The 26345-nt window shown below is 38.6% G+C and overlaps 1 protein-coding gene and 1 long non-coding RNA gene across 2 annotated transcripts in view; one reads left to right on the forward strand and one right to left on the reverse strand.

Annotated features, from left to right (window-relative positions):
• Window positions 1–1293: 1293 nt before the first annotated feature.
• On the reverse strand, window positions 1294–4293 carry LOC122803745. Its single transcript, XR_006365149.1, has 2 exons — window positions 4246–4293; window positions 1294–1623 (listed from the first exon to the last, which is right to left on the reverse strand). It is a non-coding gene; the product is annotated as an uncharacterized LOC122803745 (long non-coding RNA).
• A 69-nt stretch (window positions 4294–4362) lies between these two features.
• TARS1 (threonyl-tRNA synthetase 1) overlaps window positions 4363–26345 on the forward strand; it is a 767350-nt gene continuing 745367 nt past the window's right edge. The window contains exon 1 of the mRNA XM_044073446.1: window positions 4363–4550. Within this exon, the coding sequence (XP_043929381.1) occupies window positions 4500–4550 (51 nt within the window). The 5' untranslated portion in view covers window positions 4363–4499. The remainder of the gene's footprint in view (window positions 4551–26345) is intronic.

Genomic DNA, 26345 nt, shown 5'->3' on the forward strand with positions numbered 1-26345 from the left:
CCTTCAGGATTACAATCAGTGTCAGAAATTCATAGCAGCATTATTTAGTCAGTGGTGCAAAGGTACTATACTTGCCTTTGGTGCAGAAGGCTGTGAGTTCACCTTCCCCTACACACAGGTAGATCCACTGCTAACACTTTTTTGCAGCATGACAGGGGAAGTGCTGCAGTCCTGAGTGTGTCCTCCTTTGAATGAGATGCTACTAACTATGAACATCTTGTCTGTCAGCCATTTCACATTACATATCACCACCACTTTGTTTTAAGTAACAGAGGCAGTTTTATTATTCAAGGACAGCAGGAATTAAATTTGTAGATAATGCACTGAAATGTAAAGCTGGCTACAGTTCTCTTTAATGTGGAATTATTCAGATGACTTTTACTTCAGCAGATTATGTTAGGTGTTAGTGGTGGATTATAATAGCAGTTTAGGTGGCATTTAATGATTGAAATGTTCTGATATGTGAAATGTTCTGAAATGGGTAGCCTTATCACTACTGGGTCATATGTTTTGTTTCACTGCTTACTGGAAAAATGTTCAAAACTACAAATTTAAAACACACTAACATGGTGACGTATTAAACAAAGAATATAATTTAATACAATCAGGAAGGTGAATCAAAAAACATGCATTTATGCTTGGTCCTAAAAATGTGTGCAGGGGACCCATGGCTTGAAAACAGCCAAAAGCTACAATTAATCTGCAACTAGCCAGATGCATTTTCTATGAATATGGGTTTCAATGCAGTTTCAATGAATGATTCAAGGGCAGAGAAGTTTACTGCTGCTCATGTTGTCTGTTTTACTGAGACTATACTGTTTTGTTTAGCAAATAGCTGTCAGTGTTTGAGGTATAAAATTTGAAATAAAAGTTTTAAAGAAACTCTAAATATCTATAATCATTGAAGAAAACAGTATGCACATTGACAGGTTTGAATACTGTTTTATGGTATTTAGGGAGAGACAGGTAGACAGCCACGTAATGGAACACTGGAATGGTTATTGGGAAGGTATGCTGGTGGGTTGGGGAGGCACTCACATGGAGAGGGGGGATCCCTGGTCCATTACCTTACCTAGGACCCCATCTGACCATGATACAGCTCTGCCTGGAGGGAAGGAATGGCTTTCTTTGCTGGTTTACCCTCTCAAGGAAGGAGGTGTTTCTGCTTGCAGACTGAAACATCCACTTGAAAACTTAATTATCATGGCACTTTGTATTACTGTAACAATTTTAAGCAACTTAAGCACAGTTACTAATAAAATAATTTATCTATATAACAGACAACACATTCTATATACATTACAGCTTTTAATGTACAAGGTTTGCTTCTCGATAAAAATACAGAAAATAATTCTCCATTTACCTCAGAACTGATGTTCCTACAAAAATACCAGAACTACTACCATTTAGTCTTACAGTCTTTTTATACAGTTGTTCTCGCGAAACCTGGATCCATCTGTTACTTTGCTTGATGTCATGCAGTCTGCTAATAAGACGAATTTTGTTCTGTTTCAAGGTGAATTATGTGGCAACCTTCAAGACTTGGAGAGTTGTCCTTGCCTCCGGTCACCCTTGCAACTGTACTAGTCAGGAATTCATTCTCATCTGCAGTTTCTCTTGCAGCTGTACTAGTCAAGGTACACAGTATGGATGGCAAAAATATACAGTAATTAACTACTCTATTTTTTCTACTTATTTTCAGCTAAGAAAGTTTTAATCCTTTAAAAAAATAGAAATTATATATGTTTAAATGTGTATTCTAACACCACTGTGACAGATTCTGTGGCATAATCATGATGGTGTGATTGCTATTACAAGCATGGCAATCAACTTCTTGGCACAAAAGATTGGGACAAAGCCCCCAAAATAGGGACACATTTTAAATATTGCTCTTATAAACTTAATAATTTGCTAGAGTATGTGTTACCATGCATTTTCTGAAAGGTGTGAAGTCAGAAATTCAAATGCCTGTCATTACATACTAAATTCAGCCTTCACTGATTTGCCACAAAAATCTAGAAAACCACAAATTTTATGAGGGACAGACTAAAAATATGAGGCAAAAAGCTGAACAGTCTGCGAAAATCTGCACAGCTGAGAGGTAAGATTACAATTTCTGCATTGAAGGGGGCTGCAGCTAACTGACATTACTTGCTAGGATTAGCATATCAATAGCTCCACCCAATTAACCATTCAAAAAATTCCCCTTCTGCACAGAGAGTAAGACATATGACAATGCCAACTGCTCTGTTCTGAACCACATCTTTGAATTTGCCCTGTCGCTCACTTTTTTTTCCTGGAAAATCAAAGAGGATTGAAGTCAGTCAAAAAAACTATACATTACTGCTGCTACTTCTTTTCAAAAATCCACGCTGATGCAAAACCTGATGTTTTATTAACATTTTAAGCAAACTAGGGTAATCTACCAGTGTAGTAGCTCGCGGGCGGTTCTGCGCAGGTTAGGGCATGTCCACATTGACTGGCACGTCATCGTACATCTGACTGACAAGGTATGCTAATTTAACAATTACAAGGTTCTGCTAATTTCCACTGTCCTAAACTAAGTACTTTTAACTACTGGTTTAACACATTGTTGCCACCTATTCAAATCACGGGTATTCTACCAGTGTAGTACCTCGCAGGATGCGCAGTAGCAAACCCTGCCCCTAACACAGCCACGCTACATTCATATCAATTGGCTGTCATGTAGCTGTCAGTTACAATCGTCTGTAAGACGTTATCTGAAAGAAGAAGCAAGAAGCAGTACCCTAGGGGAAATAAAATGCTGTATTTTAAGATGGTGCTTGTTTGTAAAAAGAATGGTACTGGTGTTATACTAAATTTGAGGTTTCTGTTTACATTTCTTTGGTTTAAAGCAAGAAGCAACTACATTAGCCTGTTCCATCACATGGGTTTAGTTCTATGAACTATTTAGCTTATCCCAAACTACCACAACTTGTGAAAATGTTGTTTTAGTTGAGGTTATAGGATTGTTGTGCCCTCTTTCACATTCTTTCTGGTCAGGGCTGTCTTCTTCTTCCTAAGAGGCTACCATCACAGCAGGCAAGCTCAGAAGAGGGCAATGGTGTCGGTGTTCATTATCCCCAGCAGAAGAATCACAAAGAATAGTCGGTAAGATGAAACTCACTGAAGTCTCTTATGCCAACTGACTGACTGAATTTGGAGCTGTAGATACTAGTTATGTTCCAGTGCATCTCTGGCTGTTTGTTAGTACAGCAGGAATCTCAAAGACAGGGTGCATCAGCAGAATCATATGTCACTTGCCAGTAGGAAAGAGAGCCAACCAGAACAAAGAACAACACACAACAGAAAAAACTGTAGTCAAGGAAAGAAGTTTCGTTTTAGACCTGTAGGAAATAATGACTTACTAAGGTCACACAAAATAAAGTTCTTGCCGTTATACATATTACTACCTTACGTTTTTCGGTAATCTACCAGTGTAGTATCTCGCGGGCAGTTCTGCGTAGGTTAGGGCGTATCAAACATTGACTGGCAGGTCATCGCACATCTGACTGGCAAGGTATGCTAATTTAACAATGACAAGGTTCTGCTAATTTCCACTGTCCTAAACTAAGTACTTTTAACTACTGGTTTAACACATTGTTGCCACCTATTTAAATGACGGGTGCCGTACAAAGAAGACAGCCCTGACCAGCAAGAATGTGAAAGAGGGCCCAACAATCCCATGACCTGTTAACTAAAACAACATTTTCACAATTACCCAGTGTACTACCTCACGGTCGGTTCTGCGCGGGTTAGGGACCTTAATTTGGGGCTTTTGTCTTTCATTAATTTTTGAGAAGTATGCAGCAATACATAATTTAGCACACTGACATTAAAGCATTACAGATGCGTCTTTCATCTAAAATTGGGATACCACAAAACCATAAGCTGAACAACACTAAACGAAAAAAAAAAAATCACCCAATGGTCATGGTGTATGTCTAATTACACCGACACATGACACCTACCCTATCTACCGGATTTTAGAAGGGAAACAAAAAGCTCCAAATTAAGGACATAATTTTTAAAATATTACCCTAACCTGCACAGAACCACCCGCGAAGTACTACACTGGTAGATTGCCGGTATGTGTCTGACATCAAATTACAAATCTACTTCCCTGGAATACAATACCTACTGTGTTTGTTTGCTAGTAACTCATTTATTATACGACAAGAAAAGGTTACCTTCTGCAAATCACGCTACTGCTTATTAACATACCTGCTTCGTCCCCGATTACGCGATCTAGAAACTCAACCAACCAGTTTCATTGTTATCCAGTTTAGATCTGTTTCCTGGTGTACGTAGCACGCAACACATACTACGGCTCGTTATTGGTCAGTCTTGGAATGGCTTCCCTCGTGTCACGTATTTCTTTTCTTAAGGTTGCATCAGCTAAGCCGGTTGGTGATTGGGCTTCCAGTGCTGGTTAGGAGTGAGGTTTATCGTTTTTTTGGTTGAGTTTGGATCTGATCATGTCTGAAGAAGTAGTAGAGCAAGTTAAACAAATGACATTAGATGAAAAAGTAAGACTACTTAAGATTTTTTTTAATTTGACAACTGACTGTGTAGCTGAAAAGCATGTCTTCCAATATGCTGCTGAGAAACACTAGTCTGATCAAACTTCCTGCATTGACTGGCGCATGTATGCGGCAGAGTAGTATAACTTGGTTTCTGAGCAGCTTGGTGGACCACCTCTATAGGTGTGTTCCCATATCAACATAGAGTGCCTTTAATGAAAATATTTTACTTTCAGAAAATGAAATGCTTCAGGTTATGATTGATAAAGTCAGATAGCTTTTGGTATACTTTCTTGTATAAGCTGACAGTTGTCAACTTTCTTTGATTTAATGTCAATTGTTTGTCATGGTTCTTGCAAAAGGTGTGATTTTTGTGGCAGAGTATTGAATATTACAGTTTCGAAATAGTTATATGTAATACAGAGTTACAGTCTTCAAATAATGGAAAACCATAAGACTACAGATATTTTTCAGAAATTTCTGTCAGTGTGTATTATTTTGTCAAATTTACTAATGAAAACCAACAAATGTACCTTTTGTTTGGGGCCCTTATTCCTGATTCTTGAGTTAACTGATATGAAGTTGTTTGTATTTAGATACATCATCTTTCATGATTCAGTCTTGCATCATAATTACTGCCTAGTCAATGGAATTATATTCGATAGTGTATACTTTCTGACTGTTGCAAGCAGGGAATGCAACTGTAGGATATTTGCTTACTTATTGTCTACTGTTAATAAAAGCCTTCAGATTAATGCTCCTGAGTGAATCATCATAAACAACCCCCTCTTTTTTTTTTTTTTCTACATGGGGTCAGGGTGTCGTGTTAACTGTCTCCATCTCGCACTATTCAGTGCCACTCCTGCCTTCTTTGACACTCATGACTGAATGTTGCAGATTTTCAAGACTCACACAGTCCATTCACTTTGCCCTCATTTTCTCTTACCTTCTTCCTGTTTGTCCCAATTCTTCTTAATCAGATTGTCTTCTGCTTTTCTGCACATGTGCTCAAACCATTGTAATATGTTCTCTTTGATCTTTTCTGCAACTGGAGCTACTTTGGCTTCTGTTCTTAGGTCCTCATTCCTTCATCTGTCCTGTAGTGTGCATCCTACCACCCTTCTCAGGCACTTCATTGCCATCACCTCTCACTTTCTCATCTACACTGCTGTGCTTTTTTATTACCAGGTACAATGATTCCTTCTCATGATTTTATATTTTAAAAATGTGTCAGAGTCTGCAGCAGGGTTAGATATAATTTTATTTATTTATTTTTTGTCTATGTTGTGAAACACTTTAGTAAACTAAACAGATGCAGTTGTTTCTTATGTTTTTATACTTCAGAAATATATATAGACTACAGCAAATGAGTGGAAATGGTCTCTTCTTTCAACCACTTTAGTATGGTCATGCTGTAGTTTGGTGTGGCAAGTTGTCATTTTCTTGGTGCTGAAATGCCAGTGTTCCTTCCCTTTGTATGCGTAGACACTTAGACACTGGTGTTACCACACCAGTAAGCTCCACAGTGCTTCAGCATTCTCCATACTGTAGAAAACAATCTATGAACAAGAAGAATAGGATAAAAATATATAAAACACAGTATGATAAAACCATGTGCCAAATAAGGACAGTAGCTGTTCAGTATTACAGTTTCAGTGCAAATCCTATAACAAGAAAGCATTTTTGTCAAGAGTGTAGGCACGGAGGATTATGATTGGTTATAGGTTCATAGGTAGGTACTAGGCTATTGGCCCTAGGGCCTATATAAGCCTAGCCAAACGGTACCCTGGCTTTTGCCACTCAAGAAAATTATTTTCCTGTGCCCCTGTTAAGCAGAGCCACATAAGTGATCCCCGTCTCCCATCCAATCATCAAGAGTTTTCTTGAAGAATGCTAATCAGGAGCTTTATTTGATATAGATAGGTAGCTTGTTCCAGAGTATGGGAAGTCTTTGGGACAGGATTCTATCCCTCCAGCATGTTCTGTTTATTATGGTGACAAGGTTTAGGTCCCAAGAGCATGTAGCTTGGAGGGATTGGGATTTCTTTATGTGGAGCATGTCCAACAGCTCTGGGTTTGACATAGCTTTGTATGTTAGGCAGAGATTGCCTCTGAGTAGGCGGTAAAGCTGGAGTTTTTTGAGACTTGTCTGCTTAGGGCATCTGTTTGAAGCCGGTAATCCTCTTTGTGAGGTATTTCTGTGGCCTTTCCAGTTGTTGTAGCTGTCTTGTGAGGTACATACCAAAAGGGGCATTGTACTCTATAATGGGACTAATGAGTGATGAGTAGAGGGGAACAATGACCTCTTCTTTTTTCCTGTATGAGAAACCTTTTGTGATGGGGTGTGCCACGTAGAAGGATTTCCTGACTACTGTGGCAATGTGATTATCAAAGGAGAGACTAATGTCCACCTGTGTCCCAAGGTCTCTTATCACACTTTCGGTGTTAAGTAGACTACCACCTATGTGGTAGTTCATGGGTACAGAGTTTTTACAAAAGGGATGAGAATGCACTTTTTGGCATTGAGCTTGAGGCCATGGCTTTGACACCAGGCATCTGTCTCAGTGAGGCCCTTTTGTAGGATGTCCACATCGTTGGGAGTTTTGATTATGGCTCCTAGTTTGCAGTCATCTGCGAACTTTGTTAGCCAAAGACCTTCTGTGTTAGCCTGTACTTCAGAGAAGTAGATACCAAACAGGAGAGGACCTAGGACTGAACCCTGTGGTACTCCACTTGTCTGAAGTTGGATTTAGAGTCTGCTACTTTCACAGTTTGGGTTCTGTTAGTGAGCCAGTTGGCAACCCATCTTGTGGCACAGGGATTTATACCTAGGTTAGTGAGTTTGTCTCTAATTCCAGAGTGGGGGATAGTGTTGAAAGCCTTGGCGAGATCTAGATAGGCTGTGTGAATCACCTTACCCTCATCTATTTTATGATCAAAATCCAGCTTATTATATCTTCAAGACAGATGCCACCTCAAGAGTGGAGGGTAGTGAAGATTGATATGTATGTTGAGAATCCATGGAAAGTAGCAATGATCAGAGAAATGTGATCAGAGTGTAAATACAAATAAATAAAAGTATAATTGTGTCTAGTATGTGGACCTTCAGCTGCTTTGTTGTACTTCTGGATACAAGTGAAAAAGTATAGGAGTACAGTGTTACCAGGTTTAATGGATGTGGAATGCTTTTTGATCTTGTACTGCCAATGACCACTAAATGTACCTTTGATGGGCTAGAAATTTTAAAAATGTTATAGTTTGTTTTATAGGCTCTTGGGTATATATTAGGCATGCAGTCCAAAGACCATTGAAAAGCCTAACTAGCTAAGCCCAAAAATTACTATATGAGTTGAGCTTCCCAATGAAGGAGCGTTATGCTACATAACCCAGGGGTGAATTTTTATGACTACCCATCCAGTTGTCCAGAGTACTTTTGACTGCATCTAATGAATTGCATTGCTTAATGGTGTAGCAAAGCTTATTCCATAATTAAGGGATTTGTTGGGTTAGTTAACTGTTGGGTCAGTACTGTGTTGGTAAAGGTTATTACAATCTTTGGTGTAGGAATTCATTGTGCTGCTTGTTTTCCATAGGTGTAGAAGATCAAGCAGGATAGGGTCTTTTATGGTTTGAAAGGTCAGGAAAAGATCATCTCAAAAATAAAACAGTAAGAGGTAAAATAATGTGAGAGGAATTTTAATCCATGAACATATCTTAATGAATTGAAACCAATAATTTTCTTAGTCATAAGTCTTTGAGATCATTCAAGTTGGACTATATACCAATAGGGGTACGTGATTAAATGGGTGCTGTGATCTGTTATGGGTCAGATGAAGGAGGACTAGAGCTGGAATATGACTTCCTTATTCCTTGAAGATGTCTTTACAAATGAATTGTGTTAAGTAGATGGATGTTGTGGCTTTGAATGATCTTCTGTTATCAAAAGATTTATTGTTGTTGATTAAGCTACCCAGATCCCTGATGAGAAAGTCCATTTTAAGAGGGTGACTTTCATATGATATGAAGTAGGTAACTCTCTTGCTTGCTTAGTGAGTCCATGATCACTGCATGAGTCTTTATTCCAAATGAGTACATGTTGAAGAATGTGCTTTTCTTTAGAGGATTATATCATGGCATTCAGCTTGCAATCATCTGCAAACTTATTGAGCCACAGCCCGTCAACAGTTGCTTTAACATGAGAATAGTACATTCGAAAGAGTACTGATCCCAGGGCAGAGCCTTATGGAACTGTTTGCAGTCATCTGTGAATTTAGTTAGCCAAAGACCTTCTGTGTTACCCTGTACTTCAGAGAAGTAGATAACCAAACAGGAGAGGACCCAGGACTGAACCCTGTGGTACTCCACATGTCACTGGTCTGAAGTCTGATTTGGAGTCTGCTACTTTCACGGTGTGGGTTCTGTCAGTAAGCTAGTTGGCAACCCATCTTGTGACATAGGGATTTATACCTAGTTTAGTGAGTTTATCTATAATTCCAGAGTGGGGGATGGTGTCGAACGCCTTGGCGAGATCTAGATAGGCTGTGCGAACCACCTTACCCTCATCTATGGCTTTGGTGACTATTTCAAGTCTATCAGGTTTAGGAGACATGATCTGCCTTTTCCAAACCCAAACTGTGTGGGGTCCAGAGTTTGGAGATCTCCAGTGTCTTTGTTTATAAGTTCCATGATGATACATTCTATGGCCTTGCTGACGAGGCTCGTCAGGCTAATGGGGTGGTAGTTCCTGGTTTCAGTTGTGCCCCCCCCCCCCTCTTTGTGGAGTGGGATAACTTTCGCGGTGCGCCATGCAATGGGCACAAAGCCTGAAGTGAGGCTATGATTGAACATGGTACTTAGGTGGGGTGCCAGTTCATCCTGTAGTTCACGTAGAAGGCAGCCTGGGATGTTGGGTCCCATGGATGCTGTGTTCATGGCTTTGCAGAGTGAAGTTTTTACCTGTGCAGCCGTGATTACAGGAACTTTGCTTTCTTCCAGTATAAAGATAGGCCCTTTAGGGGGTGAGAGGGGGTTAAAGTTAGCACTGAACCTTTAGGGGGTGAGAGGGGGTTAAAGTTAGCACTGAACCTTTAGGGGGTGAGAGGGGGTTAAAGTTAGCACTGAACCTATCTGCCAGGATGTTGGCAATATCAGTTGGTTCTGTATATGTAGTGTCATTGTGCTGTAACTCAGAGCAGATCTGAGTGTTGCCATTGAGATTTTTGACATGGCTATAGAATGCTTTGTGGATGTCTTTAGAATCTGTGGCAATTTTGTTTTCATAACTAGCTTTGGAGGTTTTTATGAGGGATCTCAGCTTCTTACTGAGGCTGACCAGAGAGTTCCTCCAATCATGGGATTTTACTCTTTTTTTTGCAACAGTTTCTTTCTTCTGTTGTAGAGTTTGTTTATGGCAGAAGACCACCAGATTGGCTTCCTTTTTTTTGGAGGCTAGCATCTTGGTTCTGTTAGGGATAGCACGATCCATGCACTCGTGTAAGTGCTTATAAAGTGCATTTGTGTAGGATTCAGCAGTCGTACCTCTATTGTCCATCTGCATGGGTGTTGTGAATTAGACATATTGTGAAAATATTGCCATATAAAAATTTTGTCTATTCTAACAAACAATTTAATTGAAATTTTTAGACGCAAATCAAATTTAAAATGATAAACTATAATTTGCTACAAGAAGTGACTTCAATGGATACATTATTAAGAGAGAGGATTTTAAATTTAGTTTTTTTTTCATGAGGGAGTGATTTGGGGGAAAATGAAGTATTTTTTTTGGGGGGGGGGGGGGTTGAGCATGACCTGCGAGTTACAAAACCATGTTTCTGTGACTATTAAACTTCCCGAGTAGCTTGTTTGTAAATGTGCCAAGTTGTCAGATATGTACGTGTGTGCAGCCATCTGTACGTTGTATTACAGAGGCCTGCTATGTGAATGTGTGGAAGGTGTTAGGGAGAACAACAAAGAGGAGGGGACCAAGGATAGAGCCTTGTGGTACATCAGTGGTGACGAAGGGGTATGGAGACAGCATGGAGTGCCATTTTGCCAACTGATACTTATTGGACAGGTAGCTTTTGAATGTTCCAACGGGTACAAAGTAACATTATTTGCAAGTAAAGCCAATTTTTCTTTAACAACATAACAGCTGTACCCTTGCATTTCAGAGTCCCTTATTTTCTTTGCTAGTGGTTCTAACTATAATGCAAATAACAAAGGGAAAAAGAGGACACCCCTGCCTGGTTCCACTGTTCAGATGCAACGTATCTGTGAGGAACCTTCACACTTTGATTTTTGCCTCCAGTCCCTCGTATGTAATTCTAATTAATCTTCTTATTTTATCAGGAAATGCAGATGCTTCCTTTGTCCTACTCATACAGTTCCAGCTTGCTCTGAATGCTTTCTCAAGACCCATCAGTAGCAACAGTGTTGTCTTGCATTCTGCTTCCCTCTGGATTATCATTGTTCTGTTAATGTTGTCAAATGTTTGCCTTTGCTCCACAAAACCACATTAATCCATATCTATCAATTTTAGCATCATCTTTGCCATTATTGGTATAAACACTTTTTTGTAATCATGGTTTAGAATTGAATTGAATCTATATGAAAGTGGATCAGACGGGTCTTTATCTTCTTTAGGTATTACAGCCACCATAGCTTTTTTCCAGGGTGTTGGTACCTTCCTTCCTTCCTTCCTTTTAAAGTAGTTTTAAGCAAAACCTTCCACATTTTTGACTTTCAGCCTTCCATGGCATTGGTTATATATATCACCATTTTATCTCCTCTCCTCCTGTCTTAACTGTTGTCAGGCCTCCTCAACCTCTAGAGATTTTCCATAAATATTTCCATTTGTGCTTTTTCTTGATTTCCCCACTTCTCTGCCTTATACAAAAATTCATTTAATTACTTTTTAACTAGAACTTTTTGTTTCCTACCATATTTTTTAAACTTCACTTGTATTTTATCCCACTGACTAGCTGTAACATCTGGAGAATTCTGTCTTCCCTAATAACTAGTGGATAATTTCCACTTCCCTTTCATTAAATTCCTTCTTTCAACAGATAGATGGGGGGGGGGGCACCAGTATTTAATCTTTATTTCATTACCCTGCATTTTTATCTTGGTAATTATTGGCATGTGATCTAAAATAGTTATTGAATGTGTGACAAAGTTCTCAGTTAAATGCAGATGTTCTGTGAAATATGATTTCCGTGTTTTATAGCCTAGTTGTTGTATCTTGGTAAATAATATGTAAATTCTCTTGAGTTCGTACTACTGAACTTGTGTTTCATACCAAATGTTTTCATAAATGTCTTCAGAAATGTATTCTGTTATATTTTCTCCCACTTATAATCAGCTTTCAGCAGGAAATATTACTTATTTCTCCTAATTTTTTAAGCTCCATAATAACAGCTTTAGGTGGAATATAAATACATACTAGCATAATCCTCATTCTTTGCCAGTAGCCCCTTAGTATCACAAATCTGCCATTATCTTTTTCCCCTCTTCTGTCACAAATGGAGCCCCTCTAGCAAGTAATCAAAGTACTTCTCTATTCCTTTGTTCCTGATATTCTGTAGATTGTCCATCCTGAAATTTTTTCTTAATCAAATTCACATGTTCATTTCTTTCCAAATGTGTCTCCTGTAGCATTGCTGTTTGCACTCTGTATTTCTTAATATAATTAAATATTATTTATTTTTTGCCTATACATCTGAGACCATTCGCAGTCCAAGATAATGTGGAAAATGTCACCATTCACATTCCAAGCTAATATGGAAAATGCCACCATTATAGGAAGAAGTCATTATTCCCACCTATTATATATGGCAGCTTTTTGAAATGTCTGTTTCCATTTTTTATGAGTGCATCCATTAATGTTTGGCAGGTTAATTCTTTGTACAGATTTTGGAACTATTTCACATTCTAAAAGACCTGTTGTTTTAATAAAACCCCCATAACCTGTTAACTTGTACAAATGCACACAGCTGTGTACATCTTCAAGTAATTTCATTTAACCCTCCTAATAGGAACATTTGTGCCAGATAGATGGCTGCTAATGCAAGCCCTGATTAACATGAAATTGATGTTATCTGTGCTAAGGTGCATGCTATTGTCTGTGCTTCTACTTGTCTTTTTTTTTTATTTCCCCCATTTGAAAACAACTTGCATGCTTTCAGAAATAATTCACTTTTTTCCTTGAGGAAACCAGTGTTCTCTATTTTATTGCCCTTTTATCTCCATGGAAATTTAAGAGAAAAAAAATTGTAGTCCTTTGCCTCGGGCTGAAAGACAAATTGAAACTTTTATTGCTAAAGAAATCGACTTAATTTGGATGCAGAGCAGAATAGTTCATAGATTCATAGGTGTGTACTAGGCTAATGGCCTTGGGGCCTTTACAAGTCTAGCTATAGGATTACCCTGGCATAGTGCCACCTGACCTTAGTTCCCAGTGCCTCTGTCGAGTAGAGCCACTGGTGTTATCCCCCGGGTGAATTTTGTTTCCCATCCACTCATCAGGATTTCTCTTGAAGAGGGTCAGCGAGGTGCTCTGCTTGACATGTATGAGAAGTGTGTTCCATAGCATGGGCAGTCTCTGGGTTATGAACCTGTCCTTCTAACATGTTCTGTTAATTGTGGTAATGAGGTTGAAGTCTCTGGAGCGTGCGCTGTGGAGGATTGGGATTTCTTTAAATGTAGCATTTCTAACACAGCTGGGTCAGACATGGCTTTGTAAGTCAAGCAGAGATCGCCTCTAGGTAGGCAATATGAGACAGCAAATAGTTGGAGTTTTTTGAGTCTGTCCTTATAGAACAAGTGTTTAAGGCCTAGGATCCTCTTTGTGAGGTACTTTTGAGGCCTTTCCAGTTGTTGCAGGTATCTAGTGAGGTACATGCCAAATGGGGCATTGCACCCGATGATTGGCCTAATGAGGGAAGAGGAGGAGGCAGACAATGAACTCTTTCTTCCTGGATGCAAAACCCTTAGTAATGACATGTGCCACACAGAAGGACTTTCTGACCACAGTGGTAATGTGATCAAAAGAGAGGCTGCTGTCAACCTGTGTTCCCAGATCTCTTATAATGTCTTCTGTGTTCAGTTGACTACCATCAATGTGGTAATTCATGGGAACCGAGTTTTGCCTAAAGGGGATGACTGCACATTTTTTGGAATGGAGCTTAAGGCCATGGTTCTGACACCAGTCGTTGGTCACAGTGAGGCCATTCTTTAGGATGTCAACATCATTTGGGGAGTTAATAATTAGCTCCCAACTTGCAATCGTCTGAAAACTTTGTCAGCCAGAGTCCCTTCATGTTGGCCTGGACGTCAGAGAAGTAGATACCAACAGGAGAGGACCCAGGACCAAACCCTGTGGGACTTCACTTGTGAATAATCGGCAGTCTGACTTGGAGTCAGCTACTTTCACACTGTGGGTTCCATCTGTGAAGCCAGTTTGCAACCTACCTAGTGATATAGGGATTGATGTCCAGCTTAGTGAGCTTTTCTAGGATTCCTGAGTTGGAAATGGTATCAAAATCCTTGGCCAGATCAAGGTAGACTGTATGAACCCACACCTCTGATGACTGACTCGAAGTCAACCAAGTTGAGCTGGCATGATCTACCCTTCACAAAACCAAACTGTGTGGGATCCAGAGTTTGAAGATACCCTATATCCTTGTTTATTAGGTCCATGGTCATGCGTTCCATAGCTTTGCATATCAGACTCGTCGGGCTAATAGAGCGATAGTTCCCAGGGTCTGTATTCGCTCCTCCTTTCTGTAGAGGGATAACTGGAGTAGTACACCATTTGACGGGGACAAAGCCTGAGGTGAGGCTGTGACCGAACATAGCACACAGGTGAGGCACCATTCACTTTGTAGTTCATGCGGAACACAAACAGGGATGTTAAATAAACAACCCTTACAAGTCTTGAACTTAAGACTTCCTCTCCTCATGCTTTAAAACGTTCAGAATGCTTGGATCATTCTTTAAACGTAAGTGGATGAATGGATGTGCACTCATAAAAGCACCCCAGGTCTGGCCCCTCAAGCTCTCATTAAAGAGTTTGAAACTTAGTATAAATCAGTCGTGTCAGTGAATAACTATACTTTTGGGTATTGTGGCTAGGCTACTAATGGTCCTCTAGATTAACAGCCTAGTATTATAAACTAAGACTGCTGGTGTAATGCATGTGCAGTAAGACCTCTATATTACCACACATACACTAACAAAATGAAAAAGCAATATTCCTAAAATGTTTTCCAGACTAACAGTTCATTCAGTAAATAAAAAAAAATACATCTTAAAATACTGAAATGCCCCCAAAGTATTAGAAAACTTAATATTTACTCTCAACAAACATATTTTTGAAATAAAGAGAGGGAGAGAGCATATACAGTGGATATAAAAAGTGTACACACCCCTGTTAAAATGCCATTTTTTGTTATGAAAAACGAGACCACAATAAATAATTTCAGAACATTTCCCACCTTTAATATGACCTATAATCTGTACAAATCAATTGAAAAACAAACAAATCTGTTAGGGGGGAAAATAAAAATAAGCTGGTTGCACAAGTGTGCACACCCTTAAACTAACTGGTGAAGTACCTTTTGATTTAATTGCAGCATTCAGTCATCTTTGATAGGAGTCTGTCAGCATGGCACATCTTGACTCTGCAATATTTGCCCACTCTTCCTTGCAAAAGTGCTCCAAATCTGTCAGATTGCGAGGTTCATCTCTTGTGCACAGCCGTCTTCAGGTCACCCCACAGATTAGATTTTCAATTGGATTTAGGCCTGGGCTCTGGCTGGGCCATTCCAAAATTTTAATTTTCTTCTCGTGAAGCTATTCTTTTGTTGATTTGGATGTATGCTTGGGGTCATTGTCGTGTTGAAAGGTGAAATTCCTCCTCATCTTCAGCTTTCTAGCAGATGCCTGAAGGTTTTGGGTTAAAAATGACTAGTTTTGGAACTGTTCATAATTCCCTCCACCTTGACAAAAGCCCCAGTTCCAGCTGAAGAAAAGCCACCCCAAAGCATGATACTGCCACCACCATGCTTCACCGTGGTGTTCTTTTGGTGATGCAAAATGTTTTTGCCCCAAATGTACCTTTTAGAATTGTGGCCATAAAGTTCAATCTTGGTCTCATCAGACCATAAGACATTTTCCCACATGCTTTTGGGAGACTTGATGTATTGTTTTGCAATCTTTAGATGGACCTGGATGTTTTTCTGTGTAAGAAAAGGCTTCCAACCCTACCCCATACTCCAGACTTATGGAGAATACGGGAGATCATTGTCACATATAGTACACAACCAGTACTTGCCAGAAATTCTTGCAGTTCCTTCAGTGTTGCTGTAGGTCTCTTGGTAGCCTCCCTGACCAGTTTTCGTCTTGTCTTTTCATCAATTTTGGTGGGATGTCCAGTTCTTTGCAACATCACTGTTGTCCCATATATTCTCCACTTTTTGATGACTGTCTTCACTGTGTTCCATGGTATATCCAATGCTGTGGACATTTTCTTTTGTACCCTTCTCCTGACTGATCAACAATGAAATCCCTTTGATGCTTTGTAAGCTCTCTGCGAACCATGGCTTTTGCTGTAGCAGACAACTGAGTAAATGTTAGGAAAATCCTACAAGGGCAGCTGAACTTTATTTGGGGTTAATCAGAGTCTCTTTAATTGATGGCAGGTCTGTACCCAAGAAGACTGAATGTAATTAAATCAAAAAGTGCTTCAACAGAGCATTAGTTTCTGGGTGTGCACACTTATGCAACCAGCTTATTGTACGTTTTTTAGTTTTTATATTTTCCCCTAACAGATTTGTTTGAATTGTACAGGTTATAGGTCACATTAAAGGTAGGAAAAGTTTTGAAATTTTTATTGTGGTCTCATTTTTATATCACAAAAACCTGACACTTTAGCAGGGGTGTGTACACTTTTTATATCCACTGTATTTGAAATAAACTGTATGAACTTCACAAACAGCAATGCTATTGTAATACAGCTTTATATGAAACGGCTGTGAAAACCCATCTGGATTTTGTACAGATAAGTTTATCTAGAGAACTAAATTAACTAAATGCACATACAAACTTGAAGGAAATGCCTTCAGAGAGCTTTTTGTAATTTTTACTCTTTTCCTAAGCTTAGAAAATGGTTAAAAGATTCCCAGATAAAGACATGCTATGTAGTCTCTCCTGACTTCATAGTGGATGTCTGTACAGCAAGGATGATTATGTTTTATTAAACAGTGACTATAATGAACAAGGTGACTTTAATTGTATCTTTAATTGTATCTTATCTGACAAGGATACCAACACTAGGAAAGGAAGAAACCTGCCTCAGTTGAGGCTTTGGAGTTCACTGACCTGTATAATCTGAGAGATGTAAATGAGTTTTCAATATCGGATTCACTCTTCTTTACACATTTCTCACAGAGGCATGGGACAGAGTCACAAATAGAGTAGAGAGTATATGTTTCAAATGAGATTACTAGTAGAAGTAGTCTCTTGCCCACTGTTGGACCATAATGCAATAACATTTGAAGTTATGTTGAATTCTAGTAATAACATCCCGATTAAAAGGACTCCTGCATGTATAACCAATAGGAAAGACTTTAAGGAGTTCTTTTTACAAGTTGGTATGCATAAAGAAAAGAAACAGTGGGACAAAGAACTAGACCAATTTCGTTATTAAATGTAATTTACAAAATATTCATGGCAATCTATGCCTCTAGAAACATTTTTTTCCAAAGTTGCTGAACAGTGATCAGACTGAGTTTATAATGAACAGGAATAGCTATGACAATATCAAGACAATGCTGTCAGTAATTGAGTATACTTATAATTCCAAAGAAGAACTAACTTCAATTAGTCTGGATATCAGTACTGCATTTGATTCAGTTAATTGCGAGTACTTGCTATTAGTACTGCAGGAATGTAATTTTTCAAACAATTTCTTTCAGTTAATCAAACTTCTCTATGAAAAATCCTTTGCATACATTGGGAAGTATATGAGCCTATCTTAATCAATCATAATTACTAAAGGTACTAAACAGGGTTGTCCCTTGTCCCCTTTGCTTTTTGCTGTAGTTATGGGACCTTTTGCAAATTATATAAGCTCAAATAAAAACATCAAAGGGCTTACTAGTAAATAATGATTTAATCCCCAGTTATTTGCAGATGACATCCTATTAACTTTGACTGATTGCAGTATTCAAAGCAATAGAAATATTCTAGAAGAAATCAGGACTCCGCTTTAATGAGAATAAGACTAAATACTACATGTCCATTGTAATATTAGTAGAAAAGAAATTGCATAAACACATTATAAAAGATGATAAAATCACTTGCTTAGAGATTATACTTTCTGATAATATTAAAGATGTAGCAACCCTTAATTATAATAACTTAAATTCTGGGAAACAAAGTCTTAATAAATGAAATAAAAAATTTCACTATGGAAGAGGGACCCTCCTTAATTAAAATGATTATTCTTCCTAAAATTCTATATATAATACAATCTTTATCCCTCCCACTCAAAAGATAATATATGAGTATATTTCTTTGTTTCTGAGATTTTTATTGTTTCCTAATAAACCTAGATTGGTTTTAAACCATCACATTAGAGATTGGACATCGGGTGGTATTGGTCTTCCAGTTTTAGAATTGTTTTCCTTATCCTCAATTGTTAAGACAATAATTTATTGGTTAGGTAACAGTTATAATGCCAAAGGAAAGATATTTAGGGAGGTATTTGGTGCAGGTCCAATAATGTAATAAAATTGCATCATACTAAAATAGCTACTAATACATTTCTTTGGTTAGTAAAAGACTGTTTATAGAAAATCAAACCAGTAAACTGTTATCATATTAATATAATAATGAAACTTTTCAGGAACGCTTAATAGAAAGCATGGATTTTCTTTGTATTTCCAGTTGCGTATGCTCAAAATAGTATTAATACATTTAACAACAATGACTACAGTTAAAGACAAAAACCCTTTTATACTGGTATCAATTACTAGACAATGGGAAGTTACAAAATGTTGACCATATTAATAAGATTGAGTTAAGCAAAAATATTTGGTTAGAAATTTAAAATTGTAGACAGTTAGTTGAACATAAGATTAATCTAATGCAACCAATGGTTAAAAATTCTTTCCTCATTCATTGATTTACTCATATTATTCTAATGCACCAGAACACAATCGGAAAGGGACTTCTATCTATGTACTTAAGAAATTAACAGTATGTCACAACAGTATGGTAGCTGCGGTGGTGGTGCTGCGGTAGCGTTACCGCCTCACAGTAAGACGTTGTCCTGTTCGATTCTCAACTAAAGCGTCTTCTGTGTGGAGACATGCGTGAATGGGCGTACCTTCGTTGAAGGTTGTGCGTCAGGCCTGGCAAGTCGGTACGTAAAAATCTACTGCCAATCATTAGCGGACAGGAGTTCCGCTGTGGCGACCCCTAACCGGGAAAAGCCGAAAGATACAACTATAACAACAACAGTATGTCACAGAGAAAGCTATTAGAATTATTTTAGACTTTTTAATAATAACTCCCCAAATGAAGATGATAAAAACTAATACTTGTATCTTAAAAACAAACTACTTCATCACTGAGGTGGAGGATATTCTCTTGGAAGTTCTTATATAGAACCTTTATCACACCACATAAAGTTGAATAAGACCTAGGATGCTGGAGATGTAAACTAAATGTTAAAACTGACAGGAAGCATACGTTTTACGACTGTATAAAACATATTGGGATAATATGAATTCTCTCTTACAGTCTGTTTTTAATGAAAAAGTTATGCTGACCAAATCACTTATTTTATTTAATACACCTATTCCCACTTGTGTCACAAAAATAAAATATTCTCTTTTATGGAGTATCTTAACATTACAAGAAAAGTCATCACCAAGAATGAAGAATCAGACGACTCCTACTGTGAAGGAATTTGTACACTTGGTAACTGAAGTTTGTCATTTTGAACTTATGATCAAGACAGGAGCATCTATGGTTAAAAATAAAAGAACTGCTGGATAAATAGACCTTAATGATTAACTAACCACTACTATTATCGCATTTCTTTTTCTGTTTAAAAAGCTTTGTTTTATAGTAGACACAGCTGTACATAGTTATTTTGTTTGGTTATTGTTTTAGATATTAATATACAATAATAGAAATATACATGTTTTGTTGTTGCAATTTTCAGTAAAGACAATTGAGAGAAATAAAGTCTGTCTGTTTTGATACAAATTTGAGTTTGAGTTCAAAATTAGGAGGTCATCAGAATAAAGAGTTAGGATTTGTTTGTTATAGTCCACTTCAATTGAGCTGGTAAATAGAATAGAACCAAGTACTGAATCCTGGCATCTCAGAAGATTGTATTCCAGGTTTAGAACTGATTTTGCTCAGATTTGACTGTAGCTTTTCTCTGTGTGATCCACCACAGTGGACTTTCTGATAAGCCTGGTTGTAATTTAGAGAGTTAAAAAGTCTACAGAATTATCAAAAGCCTGGGATCCTTGCTATTAAAAGTAATGTCAGTAGCGTAACAAAGGGCAATTGATATACTGTAGACATTTCAAAACGTATGTAGATTGTGGAAAAGGAGTCCAGCTTTGTGATATGGATAGATTTTTGTTTGTTCACACCCTTTTTCCAAATATTTGCTAGAGGCAGAATTTGAGAAGTGTGTTTGTAATCTATGGGAATAGAGTAACTGGCTGTTTTAATAATTGGAAAAGGATAACCAATTTCCCTGCTGAAGGTGTGGTACAATATGTATTGCAGACGCTGTAGCTATAGGCAAGGGGCCTTATACTAAATTATTTTTTGAGAAAGATGGACTACAACAGTGGTAGAACAGGGACCACGATAAGCAGTGAAGTGGTGTGTTGAATATTAGTATTTTTATAGGTTCATAGGTTCATACTAGGCTATCTGCCCTAGGGCATTTATAAGCCTAGCCAGAGTGTGTTTGGCTTTCGCCACCCATTTTAAATTAATTTTGCTATTCCCTTTTTCGAGGTTAGTATACTGTGCCTCTGTCTAACAGTGACACAGAAGTGATACCCGGGGTAAACCTACGATCTCCCATCCACTCATCAAGATTCCTCTTGAAGAGAGTCAATGAGGGACTCTGCCTAACCTGGACTGGGATTTTATTCCAGAGTGAAGGGAGCCTCTGGGTTATGAATCTGTCCCTACAGCATGTCCTATTTATTTCAGTGCTGAGGTTCAAGTCTCTCGAGCACGTAGCTCGATGGGATTTGGATTTTCTGAGGTGCAGCATGTCCATTAATTCTGGGTTGGACATGGCTTTATATGTCTGGCACAGATCGCCTCTGAGCAGGCGGTATGCCACTGAGTAGAGCTGGAGTTTCTTTAACCGGGCAGTATATGGCATCTGTTTGAGCCCTTTGATCCTCTTGGTGAGGTACTTTTGGGGTCTTTCCAGTTGCTGCAGGTGTCTGGTAAGGTACATCCCAAAAGGGGCATTGTACTCAATTATGGGCCTGATGAGCAAAGAGGCACAATGACCTCCCCTGATCTAGATGTGAATCCCTTCATGATTAGGTGGGCTATATAAAATGTTCTTCTAACCACTTTGGCCACGTGGTTGTCAAATGAGAGATTGCTATCAACTTGGGTCCCTAGGTCCCTAATTACTTCTTCTGTGCTTAATGGATTACCACATATGTGGTAATTTGTGGGCACTTTGTTTTTGCCAAAGGGGATGACTTTACACTTTTTGGCGTTTAGCTTGAGGCCATGGCTCTGGCACCAGTTGTCTGTTTCTATGAGGCCCTTTTGGAGGATGCTTGTGTCGGCTGGAGAGTCGATTATGGCGCCCAGTTTGCAGTCATCTGCGAACTTGGTCAGCCACAGTCCTTCCGTGTTGGCCTGTACCTCCGAGAAATATATACCGAACAAGAGAGGTCCCAGGTCTGAGCCTTGTGGGACGCCACTTGTAACTGGTTTGGAGTCTAACATGGCTCCAGCAATTCTAACCATTTGGGTTCTGTCCTTGAGCCATTTTGCAACCCATCTAGTGACATAGGGGTTTATATTTAAGTTGGTGAGCTTATCTATAATGCCAGAGTGGGGTATTGTATCGAAGGCTTTTGCGAGGTCCAGGTAGGCTGTGTGGACCACCTTCCCCTCGTCAATGGTCTTGCTGACTGTTTCAAAGAAATCAACCAGGTTTAAGAGGCAGGATCTGCCCTTAACAAAGCCGAACTGGGTAGGATCCAGTGTCTGTAGGTCCCCAATATCTTTATTTATGAAGTCCATGATGATCCTTTCCATAGCTTTGCAGACCAAGCTAGTCAGGCTTATGGGGCGATAGTTTCCAGGATCCGTTGAGGCACCACCTTTGTGGAGAGGGACCACTGCTGCTGTACGCCACTCTTTGGGTGCATATCCTGTAGTAAGGCTGAGATTGAACAGTAGTTTTATGTTTGGGTTTAGCTCTTCTTGGAGTTCATGTAGGACGCAGCCCGGGATACCGTCTGGTCCCATTGATGCTGTGTTTTTCGCTTTGGAGAGGGCGGCTCTTACCTGAGCATCTGAGATGTCAGGGGGGCAGCACTCTGCTGGTATAGATATTTGCCCTTTTGGTGGGGAGGGGGGGTGAGTTTGCGCTGAACTTGTCAGCTAGGATGTTGGCAATGTCTGTGGGTTCGGTGTATTTTTTTGTCATTTTGGACTAACTCTGAGCATATCTGGGAATTCCCACCCAGGTTCCTAACATAACTAAAGAAAGCCTTGTGGTTATCCTTAGTGTCCTGTGCAATTTTTCTCTCGAAGCTGGCCTTAGACGATTTTATTAGTGCCCGTAGTTTTTTGCTAATACTGGATGCCTTCCCTTTTTGGGATTTTGTTCTATCATGTAGTAGCTTCCTCCTTCTATTGTATAGTTTGTTTATGGCTTTTTATAAAGGATTCTGCAGTCTGGGCCGTAGTTTCCACAGGCCCGGGGGCTTTGAAGGATTCCACCTCGGTTTTGAGGAGTGTGAAATTTGCTTTAGAGAAGTTTTTCACTGTGGTTTTCTGGGCAGGGGGTGGGGTCGGGATGTGAATATCCAGTGAGATTAGTTTATGGTCTGATCTTACCAGTGAGGGATACACTTCTGGTCTGGAGCATAGAGTCCCCACGTTGGTGATGATAAGGTCCAGTATGTTTTCCCCTCTTGTGGGAGTGGTAACAATTTGTTCCATAGCATTTGAGTTTATAAATTCTAGGAACCTTTGGGCTAGGGTGTTGGAGCTAGAGTAATGCTCCCAGTCTATGTTTGGGTAGTTGAAGTCGCCCAATATAATGGTGTTTGGAGAGACCTTCATATTTTTCAGTGTTCTCAGGAAGGCCGAGTGGGGTTCCTGGGTTTGGGAGGGTGGTCTGTAGCAGGCTATAAACTGGAAGGCAGTTTTACCCACTGTTAGTTGCACATGGATAGTCTCTGATGCTTCGTGCTGTGCCACCAACCTGGAGGTGTGGGTATCTTTGACGAATATTGATACTCCCCCTCCTTTTTGTGGTTCGGTCCAAGTTTTGGTGCCGAAAAGCATGGTATGAGGTATAACCTGGTAGTGCTGGGGTGCCCTCGGGAGCCTTGAACCAGGTTTCTGTTACTGCACAGATATCGATGTTCTCCATGCTAAGGAGAGTTTTGAGTGCGTGCATCTTGAGGTTTAGACGTCTGGCGTTGAGTAGCATTATGCTTAGCATTACTCTTAATTTCTTATCCCTTGTGAATACCTATGGAGGTGGGTTTGTCTTTTGAGCCTTGCCTAAAAAAGGCACTATGGGGGTAGCAAGAGCCTTTGCCAATATCCGAAAGCCCAGGGGTGACAGGTGCAAGCCGTCCCTAGCGAAGCATCGTGGCTTGTCGAGCATGTCATCCCAGGCTGACAGGCATTGGATCCCCTTTGAATGACACCAATACTTAAGCCAATTGTTGAAATTGATCATCTTGTCTTCATATTGTGGCATCATTCTTGGTGAGGGTAAGATGCTACTCAATAAACACCACAGCACAAGATAAAGAGAAAAACACAAAAGCCAGCACTTTACCAGTATACTTCAATAACAGCGATCTGGTACCTCGGCAATTCGCCTTCAAGGATCACAGAGTGTGGACATAAAGTTTATATACACACACTCTCATCAATTAACATTATTCAATAATTACATTACATAATTAATTAATTAACATTTTCAAATATTTTTAAAGTAACCATGAATTACTAAAAATAAATATTTATCACTTGAACATTATAATAATGCTTAAATTCCCAATTCCTGATTCATGCCATTTGGTTTTAAAGTCTGAAACTTGAAAATCATTCTAGTTTCTAACTCCAATAGCTTAACTACAATGTCATCCCCTCTATTAATACAGGGCTTTCCCAATACACAAAATATTAAACTAGTAGAAGAACTATTATGTGTTTCATGAAAATGTTGTGCAACTGGGCTATTTATATTCTTGTTTCTGATATCTTTTAAATGCTCCAGAATACGAATTCTGACCATACGTTTGGTCTGTCCTATGTACCACATATTATTACATGAGCAACCCAAAATGTAAACTACCCCAGTGGATTTACAATTAAAATAATATTTAGCAACAAAAGCTATACCATTGATCATACTCAAATTCTTAACCTTATGACAAATACTACAAGAGCCACAAGAAAAGGTTCCACATACTGAAGAAAGTGTTGTAGTTTCTTTCAATTAAGTTGTTATTCAACAATTCTTTAAGATTTTTCCCTCTTTTATAAGAGAATCTAATATGTTTTGCAAAAAGATGACCAATGGTCTCATCCTCACTAATAATGTACCAGTATTTTCTGACTAAGGAAACCAATTTATCAGAGAAAGCAGAATATCTAGTTACATAAAACTGCTTTTCTTCATCATGAGTTCTTTGAGTATAAATATCACACCTCAGATCAGAATTCCTAGTGAAAGTGTAGTTTCCATCAATATTCTGACCAAGTAGTTTATTTTTGCATGCTATTAACTGCGTTATGTTATAACCCCTTTCACTTAATCTCAATATAACTTTATTCAATTCACAAATTTTTTCATTTTTATTACTTGTATGGTCATAAATTCTCTTGAACTCACCATAAGGTAACGCCTTCAATAAGTGACCTGGATGCATGCTTGTTGCATGCAAAAACATATTGACAGAAGTAGGTTTTCTAAAGGGCCTAAACCCTATATTTTCCCCATCTTCAAACAATGTTAAATCCAAAAAATTAATCTGTTTTCTATCCAACTCATAAGAAAAACCAAGATGGTGTTCATTATTAAGGAGATTGTCAAAAAATACAAAAAAATCATCTATTTCTCCCTTACAAATAAAAATGAGATCATCAATATAATGCTTATATAATATGACATTATTCTTAAAAAAAGAGGTAGGATAAATAAACATCCTCTCAAAATAACCCATGTATATAATAGCATATGAGGGCGCAAAAGCTGCCCCCATTGCCGTTCCTTTTAGTTGCAAAAAATATTTGTTCTGAAACAAAAAATAATTATGAGTCAAACAAAATTCTAATAAAGCCACTAAAAAGGTAGTCCTTGGTCCTACACCCAGCATATCAGTGATAGACTCCAACCCCCATCTAATTTCAGTATTGGTATACAGCGATTTTACATCTATAGTAACCCAATAATAATTATTACACCATTTAATTTGGGATATACTATTGATGAGATCTTGAGTGTTGGAAATGTGAGCTACTATTTTATGTAAATGAACCTTAAGATGAAAATCTAAAAAAATTTTTCATTGTTCAAAAATGAACCTATCCCCGAAATTATTGGTCTGCCTGGAGGTTTATTTAAATTTTTATGTACCTTGGGCAGGGCATACAAAATGGGGATAGCAGGTTTCCTTATGAACAATCTACAAACATCTTTATGCTCAAAAAAAACAAGGCGTTTGCCTCTTTCCAACAAAAATAATAATTCATCATTAAATAATGTGGTAGGGTCTTTGTCTAACTGTTTATATTCTTCAGCATTTTTCAGTAAATTATGAACCATATCACAATAATCCATTCTTTCCATGATAACCCAGTTATCTCCTTTGTCAGCACATTTAAATATATAGTTGGTCTTGCATTTTTTAAAGCCTTTAAAGCCAACCATTCATTTTTACTCGTATTATAACATTTTCTCTCTTTACTAAATACATTGAATTCTGTAACAATTTCTTTAAAGAGAATCTTAAAAAATACCGAAATGGCAGGTACATGAATGTTGAGTGTGAACTTATTGATGTTCTTCATCTCACATTGCTGCAGTCCTTACACTTGGGTAGTCCGCTGTCCTCGGTCGGCCCGAATATCAAAGTATAAGGCTGACGTCGGTCAAGGCGCATTAGACTGACATCAGGGCGTCAGGGTACAAATGCGCATGACCGATGTCATATCCTCAGTCTTTTTTGCCGCATGGTCCGATGCAGAAGCAGCGTTGCAAGTGCCGTTCGGCGTTCTGAAATTTTTCGAATTCGGAGTTTCAGACCGAGTCAAAGTTGGCTAAGTACCCGTTGGGGAATATTTTAGTTTTTTCTTGCCTCAGTGGTTTACCGGATGTCAGAAAAAGTGAATAACTGTATTTCTTGTGGGAAACAGATACCGCATAGAGATTATCATACTTTGTGTATTCCTTGCTTAGGGCCTGAGCACGACGTTGTTGGGTGTCGCTTTTGTGCTAGATTCAATAAGCGCACTATTAAGAGAAGGTTAGACTGT

The sequence above is a fragment of the Protopterus annectens genome, chromosome 1.part1 (assembly GCF_019279795.1).
Source record: "Protopterus annectens isolate FY-2018-M chromosome 1.part1, PAN1.0, whole genome shotgun sequence".
Lineage (NCBI taxonomy): Eukaryota > Metazoa > Chordata > Ceratodontiformes > Protopteridae > Protopterus > Protopterus annectens.